Below are 26,358 nucleotides of genomic sequence, written 5' to 3'. Positions count from 1 at the left end.
GGATGGCCACTCAGTAAGCATTCTGGATGGCCACTCAGTAAGCATTCTGGATGGACTCAGTAAGCATTCCAGATGGACTCTCAGTAAGCATTCTGAATAGCCACTCTGTTAGCTCTGCTTATTATACTGTCTTGGCTGTCTGTCTTATTTTGTATACACAGTATAAGTTGTACTCTTCTCTTTGGGGTACCCACAAGTAACTTTTCTCAGTCAATTGAGGGCGCTGTGACCTACTTGTGATATCTAGAAAAAAATCTGTTATCCCATGTGGAAGGCAGAAGTATAAAACAAAACTTTTAAACAGTAAGACTTGCAGTCTCCCACTATCTGTAGTAGTTCATTTTATTCTTTTCAGGTTTAAATGAAAATGTTGGTCAGTATATTGAACAGTTTGTCAACCAAGGAGTCACAGGCGAGAAGCTGCTTCGTATTACACAACAAGATTTACAAGAAGTGGAAATGCGAAAAATTGGACATCAAGAAATATTTTTTGAATGTTTGAATTTAATTCGTAGTTTGGTAAGTCTCATTTTCAGGTTTGATAATTCAAGTTTTAGGAATTTTCCACTCATACTGTGTGAATTTAAAATAGAGAGCAACATCCTTGAGTAAGGTGGCTTGCTCTCACTTTATTTCCTACTATTGATGATAACTCAAAAATGTCATATCTGATCTTCAGCAAAACACATACATATATGGTGCGGTACACAATGGGAAACAAACTACATATAGCGGTAACACAATAATTGTTTGATTTCACTGACTAGTGGCTATTTTGGTTTTCAAAATGTCATCATCAGTGCATGATGTGTATCATTTTTTCCCATGAATTTTATTCATAATGGTTGACTGGTGGGCTGTTATTTTCAAAAATGCTCTTCTGAAGCCATATCTCTGACATTCCAGGACTAATTGCATTTACACTTTGTATATACTAAGTACATCATAGGGCTTGTACTCATACTTTCCAGTAATGGTTCAATTCTGTTTCACAAAATGCAAGTATGATGTGTAAACCAAGAGTTGTGGTACAAGATAATGGCTAACTGATTTCGTGTTTCTGTCTTTTTTTTCAGTATTATGTGATGGAAAATGAAAATTTACAGTCCTTAGCGTTATCTTTAAGCTGCAAAGCCAATAATTTAAAAAGTTTAATAAAATGTAATGGATACTGTCACCAGTACAGTGAAAATAGTAAAACGTTATCCAATGATGTATTGGCATTAATTGTTGATGTTGTCATGGCAACTAGAACACTGGTTTCCTGGCTAGATAGGTTAGTACCAACAAAATTCTGAATGCTATATTCTTATATTCACAATAATTGTTTGAAAAAAGATAGATGTTTTATATTATTTTTATGCCAATGATTATCATAATATAAATACTTGGCAATTCAGACTCAACATCTTATTGCAATAACTTATATCTGTACTCCGAGTTAAACATATTTAAAGTGCCTGTGAAATGGCTGCTATTTTCACGCCTAAAATTATCCATTGATACATAAATATTATTATTTTTTATGTTTCTAAGCATGAATTATTTTATTTGAGTGAAAAAATGTGTTTTAAACTCAATCTACGGCAACTTTATTTTTGTGTATTTTAAAACGAGGCTCCTCATTAGCTTCTTATTTGCATACAGAAATTCCCCTTGTGACGTCAGAAGGGGAAGTCGCATGGCAGGTTGCATTGCCGATACGTGTAAATAAGGCAAATTTCTTGTGCAGTTTTCTCGTTTTTGACTAAATTTTCACTTATGTACTTGTTCGTCGAGGAGGAGTGGACCATAGTGAATACATAGTATCAATTTTTGTTGTATGGGGTTGAGTTAGATGCTAAATATGTCCGTTCTGGTGTAGCTGGTCACCGTGGTCGTCACAGTTGCCGGCGCACGTTTGTACACTGTCGCTGGACAAAATACAATTTGACGTCGGAATTGTCTCGTTATTTAGCAGGTTACTAGGCACGTCACTACACTGTTTTATTTCATCGATCGTCTGAGTAAACCTTTCAAAATTAAAATAAAAGAGAACATATTTTGACATTCTAAACATTAGACTATAGTGATCACTATAAAATAATTAAAAAAAACGACAAATCACAGTTACTAAATAAATGACAGCCGCGTGGAAATAAATTGAAATTTTGTTGAAATAGGTGAACGCGTCGGGTCACGACGAGGGCAAGTGCGTTAAAAGCGGCGTTTAATTGGATAATAAAAATAATCAAGATCGACACACATACAGATAAATTCAGAGTGGATTCGAGTTAGCGTAATCCATGGCGTGATTGTCATAATTATAACATCATATTAAAACTTTATTTGGTGGAAACACATTGACCAAGCCCGGATTCTTATAAATTATTACGCAGATCACAGTCCCTCTATCACTATGATAGAGGGACTGTGCGCAGATTAAGCTGCAAGCATGGAGGTAAAAAAAAGAACAGAGGTGTGAATTCGACATTCAACACCAATCACCAAACAATTCAGAAACTTTTAGCCTTCGAAAATGAAAACAATTGGCAGTGTGTAAGGGCTGTGTAATTTCCTGTTTGTCGACGCTCCGTTTTCGTGTCACTGTCAAAACTATTGCTACCTTTTACTTAACAGGGACTAAATGGTCTCTATAAAACGATAATCAGGATCGCAAAAAAGTCAACTCATTTGAAACACTTGCCGGACGTCTCTCTCTCTTCTGAAATCCGCCTCGGTGATCATGGTCCGGAATCTATTTCTTTCAAAAGTGTTGCGCCAGGTTTATGTTGTCGGCGTTTCTCTTTAAACCTAGTTGTTTTTTTTCATGGACGAGAACAGTTTTTCCACAAAAAAAGGAATCTGAGGTTAAGTGGCTTTCTTCCACTGATGTCGCACCTTCGGATCGATTAGAAACGTGTGAATACTTACACTGTGACTATACGTTTCACTGCAGCTGCCCACATCACAACATCTAAAAACTCTCTCTCAAAAAAATAAAATAGACAAAAAAAGTAGAAAAAAAAAACGCCGACCGAAAAATATATATCGTTTAAAAGTATACTGAATGACCAGTGTTATTACGGCTCAGGGGTATGACTTTAATACTTTCACATTTTGGCATTTGGTGGCGCACTTTCGGCGAGAGTCGGAAATCCGGAAACAGTCGACCGTTTCGGGATAGGTGGGCGTGGCTACAACACGAGAAATATCCCAAATTTACTTGGATACAAGTAATCATTTTCAACAAAAAAATCAATAACTGCCCATTTCAGTGGGACACAGATCTAAAATGGGAAACGTGAAGGTGGGCATTGCACAGGCACTTTAAATCTTTGAAACAATGGATTAATTATAATCCAATTATCAAACAATTAGCTTTTAATGTAGGAGATGTAACAACTTCTCTCTGGCCATCGCCTTGGGACATTCAGCTTCTGCTCGATAATCCCTTTTTTAAATGCTGAATTGGATCAGAGTAGGTTTTTATTGGATAATTAATCCAATGTTTCACAGATTATTTAAACCTGTTCAACTGTTTTTTAAATTTTATACAATTTGATTCCGTGTCAATGTTTTACTTTTTCGACTTCTTCTTGAAAACTACAAACCTGAATGCTTTGATACTTGGTGTGTATGTACCTGGGGTAGACCTCTCTTTGATTTGTTCATTTCATAATGATATCTTCAATTCTCTAATTTTGATGAATATTTTTGTCATTTTTGGTAAAAAGTGACATTTTCGACTTCTTGTTAAAAACCGCAAGTCCAATTGCTTTGATATTGCATATATAGATGCTACATGTGGACCTTTCTCAGATTTGTTCATTTCGTTATGATATCTTCAATTCTCTAATTTTGGTGAATATTTTTGGTAAAAAGTGATATTTTCAAGTTCTTGTTAAAAACCAAAAGTTCAATTGCTTTGATATTACATATATAGGTACTACATGTGGACCTTTCTCAGATTTGTTTCATTTTGTGATGATATCCTCAATTCTCTAATTTTGATGAATATTTTTGTTATTTTTGGTAAAAAGTGATATTTTTGACTTATTGTTAAAAACCGCAAGTCCGATTGCTTTGATATTACATATATAGGTACTACATGTGGACCTCTCTCAGATTTGTTCATTTTGTGATGATTCCTTCAATTATCTAATTTTGATGAAGATTTATGTCATTTTTGGTAAAAAGTGATATTTTTGAATTATTGTTGAAAACAACAAGTCCAATTGCTATACATACTTATACATACTGTTCATTTTCTAATGATATCTTCAGTTCGTTAATTGAAATGTGCTTTGCTAACAGCGGAGCTATCTCAGCCGAGAGGCTGCTTGTTTAGTTGTTAGATTCAACTGTCTGAGTCCTTGATAGTGTTACATGGTGAGACTCAATTACAGCTCCACTTCTCAATTTTTGTGCTTTCAGGACACCTTTCTATGGCATAGACTATTTTAGCAATGCAAGGGAAACAGTTGTCAGTCAATGTTTACAATTAACAGAAATGGTTCACATGGATAGCCATGCAACTGACTTAGAGAATGCCATCTTGCCATTGGTAAGTAGATATAGTGTATTGGTAAGGGTATAGTTCACATGGATAGCCTATTGTCTTTTTTAGCATTTAAAGACTTGGTGTGAGACAATCAGTGTTTTTCAAACCATGATAATGTCATCTGCATTTAACACCAATTGCCCATCGATTACTTGGATACGAAAGGTGTTTTCTGCTCAGCTGAAGGTGTCAAATTGTGAATTTATGCAATTCTTGGTCGGTACTGCTTTGATAAAACTTTACTTCAATGTTAACAATTCATTATTCTGATCTATAGTTTACAAATGAGCAGCATGTCTAGGTGAAACTTATCCAGTCTGTCTGTCCTTAATAAGTCAGTCTTTGATAAGTCATGTTTTTATTGCTTGGATCCCAACACTCACATTCATTGAGGGATCACTATTTAACAAATTCTGTTCTAAATAAGCAATAATCTCTCAGGGTTTGCGCTAGTGTCTCTGCAAGACGAGTCCCACTTACAAAATTTTAAGAAATACAAATTTTATCCTGAATAACCTTATTAGAGATTGGACCCCAGCTTGCTTGAAATGGGGTTAGCGCAATCCCTGATCTCTGACATGCCTTGACTGATTGTAATCAAACTTTACAAATTCATTAAGCACCATGACACACATATTATCATTTGAGTTTTTAGTATTAAATCAGGGGGAAATGCTGTCATGTCATGACATGACTTTGTTGTGTTACAGGTGCATGTCATTTTTAGTCCCTGTTAGTCCGAAAATATGACTTAAGTTTTGACCTTTGTGTGTGTATCTATGTCTCGAATATGCCTGGATCAATTCCATTCAAACTTCACACATGCATCTTGGTATACATATGCATTTCCATTCATTTTGAGATCCAAGTCAAGATGGACAAATTGAGGCTATTTCGGCCATTCTGGAACTGGATCTTGGTTGTGTATAGACAAATTTTGTTCAAACATCTGACATTAATACATGTAATATAATTGTTTTTCCAGGTCTCATTCAAAATGACCAATTGGTGGCCATTTTGTTTTAACTAATATGGTTTTAAAGCTGTATCTCCTTTATTCTCTGACCAATCATGTTCCGATTTCATATATTTCTTGAACTTATGAATTTATGGGGACTACCGGTATGTAAATATCGGTAGAATCATTTTTTATTCCTGTTCGGATGCATTCTGAAAACTGGGCTTATAGTTTGACCTCTATGTGTGCTTCTGTTTGTCCGTGTATGCGTCTGGACCTATATCTTAGACATGCCTGATCAAACTTCATACATAAAATTATACATATGCACATCAATTTGTTTCATGATCTGATTCAAGATGGCTGAATTTTTTGTACTGAAAAATCCTCAAAATCAAGCATTTCCCTGCTGATGGATTTTGCTCAAACTTGGAACTAGTACATACATTGGACTTTATGAGACTTTGATGCACGTCATTTTGTTTTATTGAATGTGGTTCTAGTGCCATATCTCTGACGTGCTTTGACTGATGTTCAGATTTTATTTATTCTTTATACATCATGTCATAGATATACAGATGTATTGGTTTAATGATTCAAAATTTAAAATGACCTAGCGGTGGTCATTTTGTTTTTTTAATAATGCTGTTTGAGAGCAATATCTTTCAATATGGTCAAATACTATATAGCTTAGATTTGATAACTAACTGTGACTGTGCCATGCATGGCTTGTGTTTTTATTGTGTGCTAGTTTCTCTTGAATGCAATGACCATTATCATTGTTTACAATATCTATAGCAAATCAATAATTTCTCATTCAATTTTTTCATTTTTTTGATAGAGTATTGAAATTGTAGAGTTATGTAATAAATTGATAAAAGACACCAAAGACCCACTGGTGATACAACCAGCACATTTAGAATTGGTGACGTTAAAAAAGATTAAACCAGAAGAAGGTCTGGTAAGTAAATATTAACTCACTCCTGCCACAGGAACAATTCATGTGACAAATGGGTGACTAAGAATACTGTGATATTCCCTTACTTTATATTTCAGATTCAACTACTGTACATTTAGTTTTATCAATTGAATTCTAGGGTTTGTTAATTAAAGCTACTTATGAAGGGGAACACATTATCACAGGAACAAAAGAACAATCAGCAGCAGATTTAAGTCGAAAAGTTCATCAAGGAGATGAAATATTACAGGTTAATTATAGAACTGTGGTAAGTAAGGAAATTGTTTTTACATTGATTTATGGGTTGCTGGGTGTGTGGGTTGATGAGTTGGTCTGTGAATGGACTGGGTGTGGGTTGGTGAGTTGGTCTGTGAATGGACTGGGTGTGGGTTGGTGAGTTGGTCTGTGAATGGACTGGGTGTGGGTTGATGAGTTGGTCTGTGAATGGACTGGGTGTGAGTTGATGAGTTGGTCTGAATGGACTGGGTGTGGGTTGATGAGTTGGTCTGTGAATGGACTGAGTGTGGGTTGATGAGTTGGTCTGTGAATGGACTGGGTGTGAGTTGATGAGTTGGTCTGTGAATGGACTGAGTGTAAGTTGATGAGTTGGTCTGTGAATGGACTGGGTGTGGGTTGGTGAGTTGGTCTGTGAATGGACTGGGTGTGGGTTGATGAGTTGGTCCAGGGTTCTCCCCAGGGCTTTTTAGCGCCGAGGTCCGCGGCGCTATACCTGTGAATCTCGGCGCTTCACTTGGGACCTCGGCGCTATGTGTTCCCACCTCGGCGCTTGATTTCATATTTGACATGCCAATATCAGATGTGAAAAAGCTTTGTTCGCCACGCCGGTCGGCCCCGACCGTCACTCAAAATTAGTGACCACCACGGAAATGCTTCCGACGAGGACTATTGTCTGATTGTTGGTATAATTACGTACCGACCGACACGCATCCTGCCAGTCGTGGATTATAATTTATAAACAATAGACCTAGTCGCACGATACGTAGCGCATAGTCAAATTTGTGGAATTAGCACCTCTTTGTTTGTAAGTAAATACTTTCTGCGATAGACACAGTCTCTAGATTGAAAACTAAAATTATTTCAAAATCAATTCCACCTCGATATAACATGGTCAAATCGGAGTTCACGATCAGTTCACGCTACTCAAGAAAAAAACAACGTGTTTATTGCGTGATTTGGTAAAATACATTTGAACTGTTATCATTGCGAATCATGTAAAAACTCTTTTTTCAAGACCTAATTTACCTTTTAAAAATTGCAAATCACCTCTTTCGAAAGCTGTCATGCAGTTTTCAATTGAAATCGATGCCAACACATCGTGCTACGACATCGCTTTACTTCCGCAATGTAATTTTTATGATCACTACCATTCGGAAAACTTCGGGTTCTACCGGCATTACCATGCGGCATTTTGATTGGTTAATGGAATTCTTGACCCATCGGGTCAAAGGACACATGCTAATGTTTCACAAACATGGCGGGTCTGTTTTTTTTACCGAAGCGATCAAGTGATCAAAAATAATCGCTCCCGATAAAAATAAGTCGGATTTTACTTACATTTCATATCAAAAAAAAAAAAAAGAAGTAAAATTTGTTGAGGAATTATTGCTATAACTGGTGTATAACATGGCCAAGTAAGTTATAAGTTATGTCACGTCGTAACTTTGATGATCGTTTTGAAGCTTTATTTGTTCGCTCATTACTGTAATTGTAAACGTTTTAGAAGTTGATGGTACGAATAATAAATTACAACAATACGTCAATTAATTACGTGATCGATTTTTTGAAGGAGAATGTTTTTGGAGTGAATAAAATTATGAGATTCGTGAACATAAGTCTGGCTTAACGTTTTGAATGCGTTTCCTTCAACGTTTTACAAAACAATTAAATTGCAACAATAATGTATTTGTGTTTGTTTTTAGTCTGCAGCATTTGTATTTCGAGAATGTTTCAAACTCTTCTAAATTGTGAAACATAATGTGTTGATTCCATTAAAAAAAATATTTGCCCTGTGACTGAGCTCACTAATATTCATAATTGTAAATAAGTTCTGTTAATCAATGAAGGAAAGATATGTAAATGATATGCAAATTAGCCCCGGCGCTATGCATTTTTTCTGGGGAGAACCCTGCAGTTGGTCTGTGAATGGACTGGGTGTGAGTTGATGAGTTGGTCTGTGAATGGACTGGGTGTGGGTTGATGAGTTGGTCTGTGAATGGACTGAGTGTGGGTTGATGAGTTGGTCTGTGAATGGACTGGGTGTGAGTTGATGAGTTGGTCTGTGAATGGACTGAGTGTGGGTTGATGAGTTGGTCTGTGAATGGACTGGGTGTGGGTTGGTGAATTGGTCTGTGAATGGACTGAGTGTGGGTTGGTGGATATGTCTGAATATGTCTGGATGGATATGCATATGTGTAGGTGAATAGGTCTGAATGGATGGGGTGAGTGCATGTGGGTAGGTAGGTCTGTGAATGGACTGGGTGTGGGTTGGTGGATATGTCTGAATATGTCTGGATGGATATGCATATGTGTAGGTGAATAGGTCTGAATGGATGGGGTGAGTGCATGTGGGTAGGTAGGTCTGTGAATGGACTGGGTGTGGGTTGGTGGATATGTCTGAATATGTCTGGATGGATATGCATATGTGTAGGTGAATAGGTCTGAATGGATGGGGTGAGTGTGGGTAGGTAGGTCTGTGAATGGACTGGGTGTGGGTTGGTGAATTGGTCTGTGAATGGACTGGGTGTGGGTTGGTGGATATGTCTGAATATGTCTGGATGGATATGCATATGTGTAGGTGAATAGGTCTGAATGGATGGGGTGAGTGCATGTGGGTAGGTAGGTCTGTGAATGGACTGGGTGTGGGTTGGTGGATATGTCTGAATATGTCTGGATGGATATGCATATGTGTAGGTGAATAGGTCTGAATGGATGGGGTGAGTGTGGGTAGGTAGGTCTGTGAATGGACTGGGTGTGGGTTGGTGGATATGTCTGAATATGTCTGGATGGATATGCATATGTGTAGGTGAATAGGTCTGAATGGATGGGGTGAGTGTGGGTGGGTAGGTCTGTGAATGGACTGGGTGTGGGTTGGGTGTTATGTCTGTGTAGGTTGGTTGGTCGGTTGTTGGGTAGCTCTGTGGATGGAGATGTGTGTGAGGGTTGGTGGGTAGGTCTGAGGATGGTGGTTGAATGTGTGTGGGTGGGTTGGTTGGTAGGTCCTTTGATAGATGGAGTATGGGTTGGTGTTTAGGTCCATGGATGGATGGATGGATGGATGAATGATGTGGGTCGTTCATTAGGTTCTTTGGATGGGTATATGGATGGGGTATGGGTTTATTTTTAGGTCTGTAAATGGATGGGTGGTTAAACAGATGTGTAGGTTGGTAGGTAAATGTGCATCTCAATGTGTGAAAAAAATGTTGTGAAATGGTAGTTTGATGAAATTCAGACTCAATTTGCAAACATTTCTAAAATCCCAGCCTCGCTTTCGTTACAAATACACTGTTTGTCCTATCATAAAATCATGTATGTGAAACCAATGTTGCATTTCTATGCAGCCATCTGATATGAATATAAATAAAAGATTAGGTAAAAATAAATCCCTTTTTGAAGTGTAGCGGTGATAATTTCTGACACTGGCAACATTTGTGACACAATGTTACATTTTTTATTGAGTCAATTTACATAAACACTCTACATAGTTACATGTATGTGTACCATAAAATTACATTGCACAACAAACAAGTACAAAGTCTCCACAAAAATAGTAAAATTTTTCAGGTAGTCATGTTGATATGCTAGGTCGTTGCTACAATTTTCATAAATTTTCCCCATTTTTTTAATGTTTTCCCAGTTTACCTTTTCTGTTTGCAATAAAGTACCTAGTTTTCTGTACATTCTGCAGTCTTTAAATTCCTCAAATTTTGGTTTTTTACCCCGACATCTGCAAATATAAATAAACCTCCTGGCAACCAAAAACAAAAAGTTTAACAGGAGAAGAAGGCTATCACCAAACAAAAAGCATTCTGGGTCGTTTACCCGAGGGAAACTCAATTTTGTCCCCCATATCTCAAAGAAGGTATCCCAAAATAATTTTACGACTGGACATTCATAGAAAAGATGAAGCAGATTTTCGTCAGGCCCCTTACAGAACGTACAGGCTCCTGATTCAATTTTTGGTGGGGTCATCTTACAAAGAACTGAGTTGGATGTTACACACTTAAAGGTGTGCACAGGTGTACCACTGAGGCCGAAATAATTATAATACTTCTAAGGTTTGTGCAACTGAATAGCTATACCATTCATATCTGTACCGTTTAATATAATTTGCATTGCCCATTGCATTAATATTGAAAGTAATGTTTATTCTGAGGTCAAAATATTACTATATTGCTGGTCTTGAAACTTAAAAAACAATCCCATACTGCTCCAGTATTATACAGGGGTCTAGTCACGCAAATATTTATACAGGAGATTAGTCACGCAAGCCTACCTTCACCTTTTCAATGCATTTGATGCAGTGTTGAACATATGATTTTTCAAGAAAGAAGAATGGCACTTATCACCATAACTGCAAAAATCTACATTGTACATTTCATGTTGTGAAATTTTCTATCTTTTGATGATAATATCTGATAAACAAGATGTTTTAATAATGTGATTATAATGCAAAAAAAACAAACAGAAAATTTAATACCTCTTAACCAAATGAATGGTTGTCAAGGAGCACCACCATGACCCACTAGACTGTGTATGCATTAAATGACTGAACATGACACAGCTTGCAATATACCATATATAGCACTGGGCGATGCATCAAGAATTGTCATGCCTAGTAATTAGTTTTGATACCATAAAAAGAAACAGCATAATAAATGATTTTCTTCCCAGTACCCTCATCAATAAGTACTGAATTCTGGGAATTAAGTGTCTTAATTTCAATAGTATGTCATTTTTTTGTTGTGATCAATGAATTCATTTTTGTGATGAAATTTCTTCAAGTCAGGTGTTTATCGATTTAAATTCCACCTAATGTAGCAGATTCAATCTCATTTATGGTACGAGTTTTGATGGATCCAGTCATTGATAGACACAATAAGGATTTAAAAATTTATGGTTTAATAGTTTTTTTTGTCTGACATCATGTGACAACATCATTAATGTGAATATTTGATAAATAATACAAGCCCCTGGTGGATATCGGTGAATAACCATAATTCAAAAAAGTCAATAGAATTTGGTAAATCGTTAATATACAGCAAAAACAAAGTTGAACCAAGGACAGCACCATAGGATACACCACATGATATACATGTAGATAAGCAATGAAATGATATGCCATTTGAATATAGAAACTGAGATCTATCATGTGAATAATTTATGAGATTTATATTTTTTACTAGCATACATGTAGGAGCTTCTTGTGTTGTAGACAGTGAAAAAGAGGAAGAAGTACGGTGGCCACGTAAATAATCAATGTATTTAGAGGTTGTCAATTTTTGAAGCTAAGTTAGAACCAATATTGATAATTCCTCATGTTTTACCATTATGGTAAAAGCATTATGGTTTAATATAATAAGGAATAAAAATTATATAGTCATGGATGTAGATTACTCAAAAGCATCTAAGTACTAAGTTTCATTGAAATCTGATGAGAGATGCCTGTGATACGGCTAAAAATATCTTATTTAATATGTAAATTAGTATAGTCATCTATGTGAGTATTCATGATGATGTATTACCAAGTTCCAGTTAGATCTGTTAAGTGATTATTAAGATATCACTCGAACAGCCAAGATATGGTTAATTATATGCAAACTACGTATATAAATATGTATGGATTCATTTATTTAAATTTGTTAGATGGCTATTGAGATACCCTTTGGAAATCTGAAATTATTTTATAATTGGAACAGACCCAAACACACACACACAAAAACAGAGTAACCACAAAGATGGACAGTGAATGAATGGATGGAGGATGGTAGATGAATAGTGGGTGGATGTTTTTATAAGGAATAGGTGGATGGGTACATGTATGTTTTGATAATGGATATTTGGGTGGGTTGGTGGATGTATGGATGGTTGGATGAAGTGACAGGCAGGGAGATAGATGGTGTAAATGAATTAATTTCGTATTTTTGTTAAATTTTCCAGGTTGGTTGGCAACTCAGTAAAGTAGTAGAAGCAATGAAGGAAGACCCGAATGAGGTCACCCTGACCTTGAAAAAACGTCCTAAAAATGTGTCGCTACAGGGCCAGATTATTGTCAAAAGATCAGTACTTAATTCATCCACTGCCAATGTTAAAAAGAAACATTCTCATACTGCTCCGGGAAGAAGACGACAAAGTAGTAATGAAAAACGATTAAAATCACCTTTAGAACAATTATTCATTCCACCGCCTCCTGATGAGCCGTATTCTCCAAGAACTGCCAGGTAAATTAAATTCTTGTTTTTTAATGTTGGTGATAATTATCACTGTCAATTTCTTGAATCCAGCAATGATAGCTGTTTGGAATGCATAGTTCACTGGTCAACTCTAGTTGAAGTCATAACTTTAGGACACACAAATATCTTCTTTTAAGGTATAATTGGGTGAAAGAAAATTAAACTAAATTACCATGTGTGTACTACAGATTCTGATTATATATATATATATATTTATTCAGTACCATTGGCCATAGGCCATAATGTACACACTTAAATGTAACACAAATAAATAAATAGATCGTTTGACAAGAATAATCACTGCTACTGCTTGTCTGAATATTACAAATTTATACTTCACCTATGAATACCAAATTAAATTTATATTTCAGTTAAATTTCCCTCCAACAAACTATGACGTTTTTGTAAAAAGTAGAATACGTATTTTGCAAGATTTTGTATTGTATGTGTATTTTCAGATTGCAGTAGCAAAATAAATTTCCATTCAAGCGCTGGGCAATAGTAAAACTTGTGTATAAAACGAGTTCTAATTTTCTCAAATTTGGGGCATTGTAATAGAAAGTGGAACTCGTTTTCAATGAGATTACAACCAAGAGGACACAATCTTTGGTCAAGTGGTATTCCCAATGCCCTACCCTTTTCAATCATGAGCTCATGAGCAGATATTCTAAAACAAGCGAGAGATTTTCTAAAAACACTTATAGTAATAGAATCCAGATATTTTTCCCCGACTAATAGTTTTTTTAATTTAGAATAAGTGCATAATTTTGAACTATTACCAATCTGATCATGCCACTGTTGCTGGGAAATATCTAGACACCGTTGGTTAAACTGTAGCAGAAAACAATTTGGGTTATTCACATACTGGCTTTCCCATACGTGTGCAAAACCAAAATTACATAACAAATCCTTAACATATGTTGCCCAACAATTAAATCCCCTTTCTACCCTGTCATATTGATAGCCATAACATTCTTTTACTAAAACAGAGGAATCACCACCTATACATTTTAACCAATACCGAATTATTTCTTTGTTCACATGTGTTCTAATTAAATGTCTTCCCAACTCCCCCCTCACAGCAGAGTTTGTGGCCTTTGGGTGTACCCCTAAAACAAATTTACAAAATTTATGATGAACTGTTTCTATATCGTAAGATTTATGTGTTACCCATATTACACTGCCATGAAGCAGGATTGGGAGAATTTAGCAGTCAAAAACACGAAACGCAATAGCTGGTTTGAACCCATCATATTTATAAAGAATACTTTTAATACTGTGCATGGCTTTCGTTGCTTGTTCAGCAATGTGTTTTTGGGCCTGATACCAGATACCTGAACTAGAAAAAAGAACCCCCAAATAGTTATATTTTGAGACTATTTCAATTTCATTCCCGTTCCAAAACCACTTTTCAGATTTCTTTAGTCTACCCGATTTGCGAAAAACAACAATTTTTGATTTATTCAAATTTACTGTTAACCTCCATCTTTTACAGTAATTTGCTAATCTATTTAGAAAACGCTGTAGACCAATGGGATATTTACTAAATAATGCGAGGTCATCAGCATATAATAAATACATTAATTTTAAAGTATTTACATAGATTACAGTTTCAACACCTTGTGTAAGAGCTTTTTCTATATCATTTATTATATAAAAACAAAAAAGTAATGGGGAAATAACTGAGCCTTGTTGCCAGATTCTGATTAAACAAGTGTGTTCTGTTGATCCTGCAGTGTCTAACTACTACAGGTGGCATGGTCATCTATTGCATGTGACTGCATAAGGTGTTTTTTCTGAGATTAAAAAAAATGACCGACCAATAGCTATTTGTTTTTTTCATGATATCCAAGCTCCAAGCAGTTTCTCTGTTTATACATATGATCAGTACATTTTCAGTCTATGTACTTCCTGTCATTCTTCATTGAAATTTACATGAGGCATGGAGCCCTTTGGTAGACTTGTACTGAAATTTGAAATTGACTACCAGTAATACTAAACTAGAATACATGTATGTGCATTCTTTATGGTGTTTCAAAGCAAATAATTTTGTCATAAATATTTATCAAAAAAAATAAAAATAATAAAGATTCATGGGACCAAAGACTATTCTCTATAGTCTTTGATGGAACACTATTGTTTATGTTGTTTACAATGTTAATCTATCTTTTGTTATCCATTGTTGTTTTAATCCAGAAAGTAAATTTGTTGTGAGATTAGGCTTAACTGGAAGGTGCCCCTTCAAGAAGTGAAAATATTAGCCTTAAAACAAACTTACCAGCTGCCTAAATTTATCCCTTCAATTATTCTTTTTTTTATGCTCAAACTTTATTGTATTTTTATCTAGATCCCAAATAAGGATATGATTTCAATCAAGTATTTATTATTATTACTGTACAAAGTTATTAGCACAAATTTATAATGATTACGTGAAAATTGAACCATGGAACTACAAACCATTGATTGGATAACATTTTATTTTGTTTTGAGAAGAAAAAGTAAAAGTTTTTTGTAAATAAACTTTAGTCATTCAATATTATGTATCAGTAATGGAGAATAAACTACTTTTTGTTGTCCTTTTATAAATGTATTTACCTTTGCAACATTTAACAGACAGCCAGTTTGAAACCTGAATTTGAATGACCACATCATATAATTCTGCCGAAGACATTTAATGAAGGCCTTTTAAGTAACCATTTTACACTCTGACCCAAGGTACATGTTGTAAATGTATATAATTTGGATGGGCTGACAACCATGGAGAGTAAATGCTTAGTGTAAAAGGTCAAAGGTTGAATCCTGAATACCCCTGAAACTGAATATGGTACATTGATATGCTAATACTTTGTTGTTGTACTTTTACACTGATATGGACGGTGACCTCAGTCAGTTATTGAAAGTTTTAAACAGGAAATATTTGACAGATTTGAATTTGGATTCTTCTTTCTTTGAATTTGTGGTGCATACTTGTCCTGCTTGACGCCCAAGTTGGCTACGACAGGTTCTTGTCATTATATAGTAGTGAAATTACGGAGGCTTGACTGTCATCAAATTGGTATGCATATGTAGAGGAAGTATGCAATAAGGAAGTAGGAATTGGTTTGAAAGGTACGTCTTGTTATTGTAAAGCAATTCACAGGAAGAACTACAATACTGTATTGTATTATATATAATATTCTTATTATGAATTATTTATTCCTGACATGTTTAACATGGGTTATCATGTAGTGTTATGTAATCATATACTAATGGTATGTCTGTAGTGCATGTATATTCACAATTTATCTACGTGTACTTAGGTCATATAATTTTTTGTACAGATTCTAATTGTACCAGTATCATAAAACCACCCTAAATTTAACTGAATACCACATTGAACTAAATAATCCTAATGTATTGTCCGTTTAGATGTACTGAACAATAGTTAAGACTAGAAATAGATTCGCTTTCTATGCAACCTTCACTCTCCTATTTAAACTATGACTGAAATATAATATAAGAATAAAACTATTTTTTAATGCACTTGTAATCTTTTTATGAACGTAGACATGGTTTGTGAATATTGACACAGTTTCCTTATATAGTTCCTAAATATTTGAAGTTGTATGCATCTATCGTTGATAAGTGTGCTATGTAATTTTAGATATTGATGTGTACAGAGAGATATAAAATCAAATCACACAGTGTTTGTTAGAAATTGGAGTGATTCAGGTGAGCAAGGGAATATTTTCTTGTTAAAGTTGTGAGACTTACAAAATGTTATCATTAAAAGTCCGCAAAAATTTGTCAATGTAGATACAATCTAGTCTCAAGGAACCACAATGTTGTAATAGTTGTCAACTTCCGTCCAAAAAAGAAATTTGTGAGAATAAAAGTGTTCCACTGTTCAATGACGTTATGACAAAGGGTAAAAATAAAACCAGGGTTCACACATTAATGTAGACTATAGTGACTGTGCTGCAACTAGGTCTCATAAATAGGCCAAGCTAAAAATAAACCGAAATGAATTATTGTAAATGAATCTTTTTGTTACTGAGTTGTGTTCTTGTCTCAAAGCATTTTTTTGTCATAAAACTTTGTGTGTTTTATTTGTTTTTATTTTATCTACTGAAAACATAAGTTAAAAAAAACACATACATGAAAAATTATGTTTAGCCACTTCTTAGATAATCAATTAGATATTAATTGCTAATTGGTAATCCCATTGTAGATTACTACAAGATAATCCCTATCTAATTCAGTGTAATAATAGTGCCTTGCAGATTACTACAATATAATCCCTATCTAATTCTGTGTAATAATCCATTTTAGATTACAAGATAATCCATATCTAATTCAGTGTAATAATACTGCAATAATCCATTGTAGATTACAAGATAATCCCTATCCAATTCAGTGTAATAATACTGCAATAATCCATTGTAGATTACTACAAGATAATCCCTATCTAATTCAGTGTAATAATAGTGCAATAATCCATTGCAGATTACTACAAGATAATCCCTATCTAATTCAGTGTAATAATACTGCAATAATCCATTGTAGATTACTACAAGATAATCCCTATCTAATTCAGTGTAATAATAGTGCATTGTAGATTACTACAAGATAATCCATATCTAATTCAGTGTAATAATAGTGCAATAATCCATTGCAGATTACTACAAGATAATCCCTATCTAATTCAGTGTAATAATAGTGCAATAATGCATTGTAGATTACTACAAGATAATCCCTATCTAATTCAGTGTAATAATACTGCAATAATCCATTGTAGATTACTACAAGATAATCCATATCTAATTCAGTGTAATAATAGTGCATTGTAGATTACTACAAGATAATCCATATCTAATTCAGTGTAATAATACTGCAATAATCCATTGTAGATTACTACAAGATAATCCCTATCTAATTCAGTGTAATAATAGTGCATTGTAGATTACTACAAGATAATCCCTATCTAATTCAGTGTAATAATAGTGCATTGTAGATTACTACAAGATAATCCATATCTAATTCAGTGTAATAATACTGCAATAATCCATTGTAGATTACTACAAGATAATCCATATCTAATTCAGTGTAATAATAGTGCAATAATGCATTGTAGATTACTACAAGATAATCCCTATCTAATTCAGTGTAATAATAGTGCAATAATGCATTGTAGATTACTACAAGATAATCTCTATCTAATTCAGTGTAATAATACTGCAATAATCCATTGTAGATTACTACAAGATAATCCCTATCTAGATCACCATAATAAAGGGAGTACTTTAAACTGTAAGCAGGTATGCCATAAATTATTCATTTACAGGTATCGTACTTGTCTAGTATACAAGTAGTGATAACATTGTAGTCAGACTACAACAACTTTGTTGCTGCATGGTTAAGTTTCCATACACCTGCCGTCATGAGTTGGTTATTTTGTTGTTGTGGAACACAACAGTCCTGGACTGTCAGTAATGAGGACCTTGTGTAAGTTTAATATACATGTATAATGTGTCCATACACCCTGCCTACTTCTATACATACTTCTTCGCTGATCGCTTTTAACTACCATGAAACAAAATAGAATTAATTTAACACTAATTTTGCTACTCATAAATTTTTTTTTTTTTTTGTAGGAATCTAAAAGTTCTCTTTACATTGCTTCTAAAAGTCAGCAATGTTTTCTTTGTTATGGTTAGGTATGTTGTGTTGGACTGTTTTAGACACAGTGGATAAGGCATAGCAACTGTTATAAATTTTGGCATGTAACTTCCGTGTTATTTCAAATTCCGTCATTTTGATTTCAATCTGTGTGTGTTTTAGTCATGTTTTTATTCCAAATTTCAGTTTAGTGTAGCAATGCTGATAACATAGAAACAAGTAGTCTGTGTATCAAACTATTTTGCATTTTTTTTATTTTTAAATTATTAATTATTTAGATTATTGAACTTTATTAATTATAAGACAGAAATATAATATAGCCTTGCCAATGAACTTCATCATTATAATTTTATTGACTCCCGTGTGCGAAGCACAAAAAAGAAGTCTTTGCAGTTAGTGTGTGTGTGTGTGTGTGTGTGTGTGTGTGTGTGTGTGTGTGTGTGTGTGTGTATGTATGTATGTGTGTCCGTCCGTCTGTTCCACTGATATCTCAAGAACCATACATCAGTTTTTGATGAAACTTGGTGCATAGATGCTCTGGGCCAATGCGCATATTTGATTAGGTTTTGGTAAAAATCCATGCATATTAATTACCTAATTTGCATGATAATTAGCTGATTTTTAGCTGTTCCATCACTGTTCCACTGATATCTAAAGAACCACTCATTGGATTTTGATGAAACTTGGCACACAGATGCTCCAAACTAATGCGCAGATTTGATTAGTTTTGGGTAAAAATCTGTGCAATATTAATTACCTAATTTGCATAATGATTAATCAATTTTTGGCTTTTCCACTGATATCTCAAGTACTAATCATCACATTTCAATAAAACTTGGTACATAGATGTCATAGGACACTGCACAAACCTGATAGTTTTTAGGGTAATATCAGTATATATTAATTAGCTAATTTGCATAATTAATTAATTTTCAGCTTTTGATATTTCAAGTAGTAATCATCACATTTCAATGACACTTGGTACATAGATGTCATAGGACACTGCACAGACCTGATAGTTTTTAGGGTAATGCGAGTACATATTAATTACCTAATTTATTATAGCATAATTAATTAATTTTCAGCTTTTGATATTTCAAGTAGTAATCATCACATTTCAATGAAATTTGGTACATAGATGTCATAGGACACTGCACAGACCTGATAGTTTTTAGGGTAATATGAGTACAAATTAATTACCTAATTTGCATAATTAATTAATTTTCAGCTTTTGATATTTCAAGTAGTAATCACATTTCAATGAAATTTGGTACATAGATGTCATAGGACACTGCACAGACCTGATAGTTTTTAAGGTAATATGAGTACATATTAATTACCTAATTTGCATAATTAATTAATTTTCAGCTTTTGATATTTCAAGTAGTAATCATCACATTTCAATGACACTTGGTACATACATGTAGATGTCATAGGACACTGCACAGACCTGATAGTTTTAGGATCATATGAGTACATATTATTTACCTAATTTGCATAATTAATTAATTTTCAGCTTTTGATATATCAAGTAGTAATCATCATATTTCAATGAGACTTACTACATAGATCTTCTAGGATTATGCAGACACCTGATTAGTTTTAATTGGATATTAATTACCTAATTTGCATAATGTTGCACTGATATATAAAGAACCACAAATTGGATTTTAATGAAACTTTTAAAGAGAACTATGCAGAAACCCAATTAGTTTTTGGTAAATATTTATGCTTATTAATCACCTAATGAACATAATTAATTAATACTGATATTAATTACTGATCATCACATTTGAATAAAATTTGGTACATAAAATGCTCTAGGACATTAGACAGGCCTGGTTAATTTTGATTAATATTAATTCTCTAATTAGCATAATAATTCATAATTTTTTTGTTCTGTTCTGTTCCTATAGTTACCTGATTTACATAATTAGTTTTTAGCTTTTCCATCAATATCTCATGTACAAGTAATTTTGAATTAATTTTTAATGTGTCTTCAATACTCTCAGCACATGGGAGTTCTTTCTAAGCTTTCTTTGATTTGCATTATTAGCAATACTATAAACTGCTTTCATTTTGTGAGTGATACATTATCGTGAATCAAAAAAATTACTAAATTTTGGAGCAGTGAAAGTTTTTCTGGGGTTCTGTAATCTTTCAATTGGTCAATATGGATGGCATAAAATTGTCAAATTGCAAAAAAAATTTCAAGCCGCCAAAATTATTTTACATTTTTTTTCATTTCATAGGTAAATTATAAATAATAAATGTACTATAAATGAGTATAACTCAGTGTTTGAAATTTGTCAAATGGTTTATAACAGGTAACTTTAAAAACTTGCCTGCCCTGCTAAAAATTTACCAGCCCTGTTTATGTTTTCAATATTTTATTTGTTTTCAATCGTTTTTCACTATATATCATTCTGCATACCGGTACTTTACAATACACTGTCTGCTTGTTGACAATATCATTGGTAATCATCCACCTGAATTCGGTTCTCTACAATGGGATAATTTTTCATATTCTTTTCGTTTTATCATACATCCTATTCGCCTCTTTGGAGTCGCATTTTACTTTTTGCCTCTTTGCCGTAGGTTCGATTCCCAAGAATATGACTCAACATTTTCATAATACAGTGTAAAAACATAAAGCGAAATATGTCAACTCAAGGTTGGGTCAGCTGGAACTCTCGCATAGTGTGAGAGTTCGCTAAATCACACATAGTGTGAGAGTTCGCTAAATCACACATAGTGTGAGAGTTCGCTAAATCACACATAGTGTGAGAGTTCGCTAAATCACACATAGTGTGAGAGTTCGCTAAATCACACATAGTGTGAAAGTTCGCTAAATCACACATAGTGTGAGAGTCTGCTAAATCACACATAGTGTGAGAGTTCGCTAAATCACACATAGTGTGAAAGTTCGCTAAATCACACATAGTGTGAAAGTTCGCTAAATCACACATAGTGTGAGAGTTCGCTAAATCACACATAGTGTGAGAGTTCGCTAAATCACACATAGTGTGAGAGTTCGCTAAATCACACATAGTGTGAGAGTTTGCTAAATCACACATAGTGTGAAAGTTCGCTAAATCACACATAGTGTGAGAGTTCGCTAAATCACACATAGTGTGAAAGTTCGCTAAATCACACATAGTGTGAGAGTCTGCTAAATCACACATAGTGTGAAAGTTCGCTAAATCACACATAGTGTGAGAGTTCGCTAAATCACACATAGTGTGAGAGTTCGCTAAATCACACATAGTGTGAGAGTTCGCTAAATCACACATAGTGTGAGAGTTCGCTAAATCACACATAGTGTGAGAGTTCGCTAAATCACACATAGTGTGAGAGTTTGCTAAATCACACATAGTGTGAGAGTTCGCTAAATCACACATAGTGTGAGAGTTCGCTAAATCACACATAGTGTGAGAGTTCGCTAAATCACACATAGTGTGAGAGTTCGCTAAATCACACATAGTGTGAGAGTTTGCTAAATCACACATAGTGTGAGAGTTCGCTAAATCACACATAGTGTGAGAGTTTGCTAAATCACACATAGTGTGAAAGTTCGCTAAATCACACATAGTGTGAGAGTTCGCTAAATCACACATAGTGTGAAAGTTCGCTAAATCACACATAGTGTGAGAGTCTGCTAAATCACACATAGTGTGAAAGTTCGCTAAATCACACATAGTGTGAGAGTTCGCTAAATCACACATAGTGTGAGAGTTCGCTAAATCACACATAGTGTGAGAGTTCGCTAAATCACACATAGTGTGAGAGTTTGCTAAATCACACATAGTGTGAAAGTTCGCTAAATCACACATAGTGTGAAAGTTCGCTAAATCACACATAGTGTGAGAGTTCGCTAAATCACACAGTGTGAACATTCGCTAAATCACACATAGTGTGAGAGTTCGCTAAATCACACATAGTGTGAAAGTTCGCTAAATCACACATAGTGTGAGAGTTCGCTAAATCACACATAGTGTGAAAGTTCGCTAAATCACACATAGTGTGAGAGTCTGCTAAATCACACATAGTGTGAAAGTTCGCTAAATCACACATAGTGTGAGAGTTCGCTAAATCACACATAGTGTGAGAGTTCGCTAAATCACACATAGTGTGAAAGTTCGCTAAATCACACATAGTGTGAAAATTCGCTAAATCGCGCATAGTGTGAGATTTCACTGAATCACGCTAAATCACGTTCATGGATTGTTGTATACCCATTTTACATGTTGCACGTGTCAAAACCATCGCATCAGACCTTTAGGTATATGACTTTGACAACAATCAAACATCCATAGACATTTTGGGATTTTTGTAAAAAGTGATATTTTTTTTTAGTTTCTCAAAAAATCTACCGCACCACAGGGCTAGTAACTTAAGATTTTCACCAGCCCGACTGAATAGTTACCCGTGTCGGACGTACGATCGGGCAGTAATTTCAAAGACTGTACATGTATGACTTAAAACTGACTTCCTCTTTAGCTCCGCTGTCGACTTTGTCGAGCGGAGCTTATCATATGAGTGATTGTCCGTCATCGTCCGTGTCAATGTTTTACTTTTTCAACTTCTTCTTGAAAACTACAAGCCTGAATGCTTTTGATACTTGGTGTGTATGTAATTGGGGTAGACCTCTCTTAGATTTGTTCATTTCATGATGATATCTTCAATTCTCTAATTTTGGTGAATATTTTGTAATTTTTGGTAAAATGTGATATTTTCGACTTCTTGTTAAAAACCAAAAGTCCAATTGCTTTGATATTACATATATAGATGCTACATGTGGACCTTTCTCAGATTTGTTCATTTCGTGATGATATCTTAAATTCTCTAATTTTGGTGAATATTTTTGGTAAAAAGTGATATTTTCGACTTCTTGTTAAAAACCCAAAATCCTATTGCTTTGATATTACATATATAGGTACTGCATGTGAACCTCTCTCAGATTTGTTCATTTCGTGATGATATCTTTAATTATCTAATTTTGATGAATATTTATGTCATCTTTGGTAAAAAAGTGATAATTTTTGAATTGTTGTTGAAAACAGCAAATCTGATTGCTATACATACTATACATATTGTTCATTTTCTAATGATATCTTCAGTTCTTTAATTGAAATGTGCCTTGCTAACAGCGAAGCTATCTTAGCCGAGAGGCTGCTTGTTTGATTCTCATTGTTGCCTTGGTTACCCCGGTACCTCACAAGCTATAACTATAATCCAGTTTTGTAATGTCTGTATATAAAAGATGTAATATTTTTAACTTTTATTGTACATGTACTGTTATGGTGTCAAAGGTCAGTGATTCTGATCTTTTTCAGGAATAAATCAATCAATAATTGGGTGAATGTCAGAAAGATTCTGAAGCCTTCTGTAGTTGTGGTGATGTTCAGCTTTCAAAATATCTACTTGTTTTGGGTTTCATTTTAAGCAATACATTCAGTTTACAAACCAGATTACTTTTTGAGAAAATTCATACAAAGCAATTTTTGCATATCAAATTATAAACAGCTGATTATTTTGTTCAAAGTTTGTTTCCAGACCTTTTTGGTTGCCTTGGCTCAAACCAAAATATCACCCTCGCACAGCCTGACATTCCTCTTCATATCACAGTCCTCACATTTCATGATTGTCGATATAATATTCAGCAAAAATATGATAACAGGAGCGCGAAAATCACATGCAACTCACTTACTACGCCACCAACGATCATCCTTGACTTTGTTAATGCTTGTTTCATGTAAGGTTGCGTTGTAAGATAAACTTAGCATTTTGTTTACTTTATAAGAATTGCTTAATATGCTTTATTTTTATGAGTGGATGTAGTTGTCAACAATCCTTACTTTATACTAAACAACAGCGCCAACAATGATAAATTTGTGAAATCATTCAAATCATTCCAAAAATAAGAACTTTTACCTCTATGCAGGTGTCCATGTGTCTCCACCTCTATCTCAGACATGCCTCAAATTCAAATTTCATACATACATCATGCAGCTTTGGTTATTTATACAGGTCTCCTTTGCAATCTGATTCCAGATTTTTGTGCTTAAAACTTCTAATTTGCATATTTAAAATGTCATGTGACCTAAATGCAGCCAATCAATGTTTCTTGTTTTCTTGCTTACAGTGGTGAAACTTTACATTCATCTTTGACTCCACTGTATTCTAATTTGCATATTCAAAATGTCATGTGACCTAAATGCAGCCAATCAATGTTTCTTGTTTTCTTGCTTACAGTGGTGAAACTTTGTATTCTAATTTGCATATTCAAAATGTCATGTGACCTAAATGCAGCCGATGAATGTTTCTTGTTTTCTTGCTTACAGTGGTGAAACTTTACATTCATCTTTGACTCCACTGTATTCTAATTTGCATATTCAAAATGTCATGTGACCTAAATGCAGCCGATCAATGTTTCTTTTCTTTCTTACAGTGATGAAACTTTACATTCATCTTTGACTCCACTGTATTCTAATTTGCATATTCAAAATGTCATGTGACCTAAATGCAGCCGATCAATGTTTCTTTTCTTTCTTACAGTGATGAAACTTTACATTCATCTTTGACTCCATTGTTTTCTAATTTGCATATTCAAAATGTCATGTGACCTAAATGCAGCCAATCAATGTTTCTTGTTTTCTTTCTAACAGTGATGAGACTTTACATTCATTGTTGACTCCATGTATTCTCCTAATTTGCATATTTAAAATGTCATGTGACCTAAATGCAGCCAATCAATATTTCTTGTTTTCTTTTTTTACAGTGATGAAACTTTACATTCATCTTTGACTCCACCAGATTCTCCTAATTTTCAACTTGATAGACAAGTATCATTTCATCAGACAGAACCAGATCCTCTGTTACAGTACCATACAAGGCGTTGTACAGTATCTGAAGTCACTTTAAGAAATAAATCTAATAATATATTGAATAGAACACAGAATAGTAATGGTAGGCCAACCTCATTACCAGCTGACAACAAAGAACTTGAAGAAATAGCAAACATTGAAGGTAAAACTCTTATACAGTGTATGGCAGAAAACTGTGAACTTAAAACTCTTATACAGTGTATGGCAGAAAACTGTGAACTTAAAACTCTTATACAGTGTATGGCAGAAAACTGTGAACTTAAAACTCTTATACAGTGTATGGCAGAAAACTGTGAACTTTATAAGCATTTTATAGAAAAATTTAAATTAACCAATCCAGCAATAGTGCTTTGAAATTATAGTGGGTATAAATTAATAATAATTATTAGTTTAATCAGCAGAGGTTTTAATTTGATCGAGAGGGTTATTGCAGACACTACGTCATGTCAATCTATTATTATGATTATGGTACATGTAATATAGGTCAATCACAGTGTATGTATTACATGTAATATAGGCTGATCACAGTGTATGCATTACATGTAATATAGGCTGATCACTCTAATACATGTAACATAGACTGATCAGTGAAATACATGTAATATAGGCTGATCATAGTGTATGTAATATAGGCTGATCACTCTAATACTTGTAATATAGGTCAATCACAGTGTATGTATTACTTGTAATATAGACCAATCAGTGTATGTAATACATGTAATATAGGCTGATCAGTGTAATACATGTAACATGGTCAGATCGCAGTATATTTATTACTTGTAATATAGGCCAATCAGTGTATGTAATACATGTAATATAGGCTGATCAGTGTAATACATGTAACATGGACAGATCACAGTATAATACATGTAATATAGACTAAT

At 34.2% G+C, this 26,358-nt stretch overlaps 1 protein-coding gene across 1 annotated transcript in view; it reads left to right on the top strand.

Annotated features, from left to right (window-relative positions):
* LOC100375319 (connector enhancer of kinase suppressor of ras 2-like) overlaps nt 1-26,358 on the top strand; it is a 62,592-nt gene that overhangs the window by 12,606 nt on the left and 23,628 nt on the right. The window contains exons 2-8 of the mRNA XM_085505699.1: nt 356-519; nt 1,077-1,276; nt 4,417-4,546; nt 6,343-6,462; nt 6,599-6,727; nt 12,637-12,917; nt 25,369-25,616. Coding sequence (XP_085361825.1) covers nt 356-519; nt 1,077-1,276; nt 4,417-4,546; nt 6,343-6,462; nt 6,599-6,727; nt 12,637-12,917; nt 25,369-25,616 — 1,272 coding nt within the window. The remainder of the gene's footprint in view (nt 1-355; nt 520-1,076; nt 1,277-4,416; nt 4,547-6,342; nt 6,463-6,598; nt 6,728-12,636; nt 12,918-25,368; nt 25,617-26,358) is intronic.

This window comes from Saccoglossus kowalevskii, chromosome 11, assembly GCF_978046115.1.
Source record: "Saccoglossus kowalevskii chromosome 11, keSacKowa6.1, whole genome shotgun sequence".
Classification (NCBI taxonomy): Eukaryota; Metazoa; Hemichordata; class Enteropneusta; family Harrimaniidae; genus Saccoglossus; species Saccoglossus kowalevskii.
The sequence above is the reverse complement of the archived record's forward strand: the minus strand, read 5'-3'. Positions and strand labels throughout refer to the sequence as shown.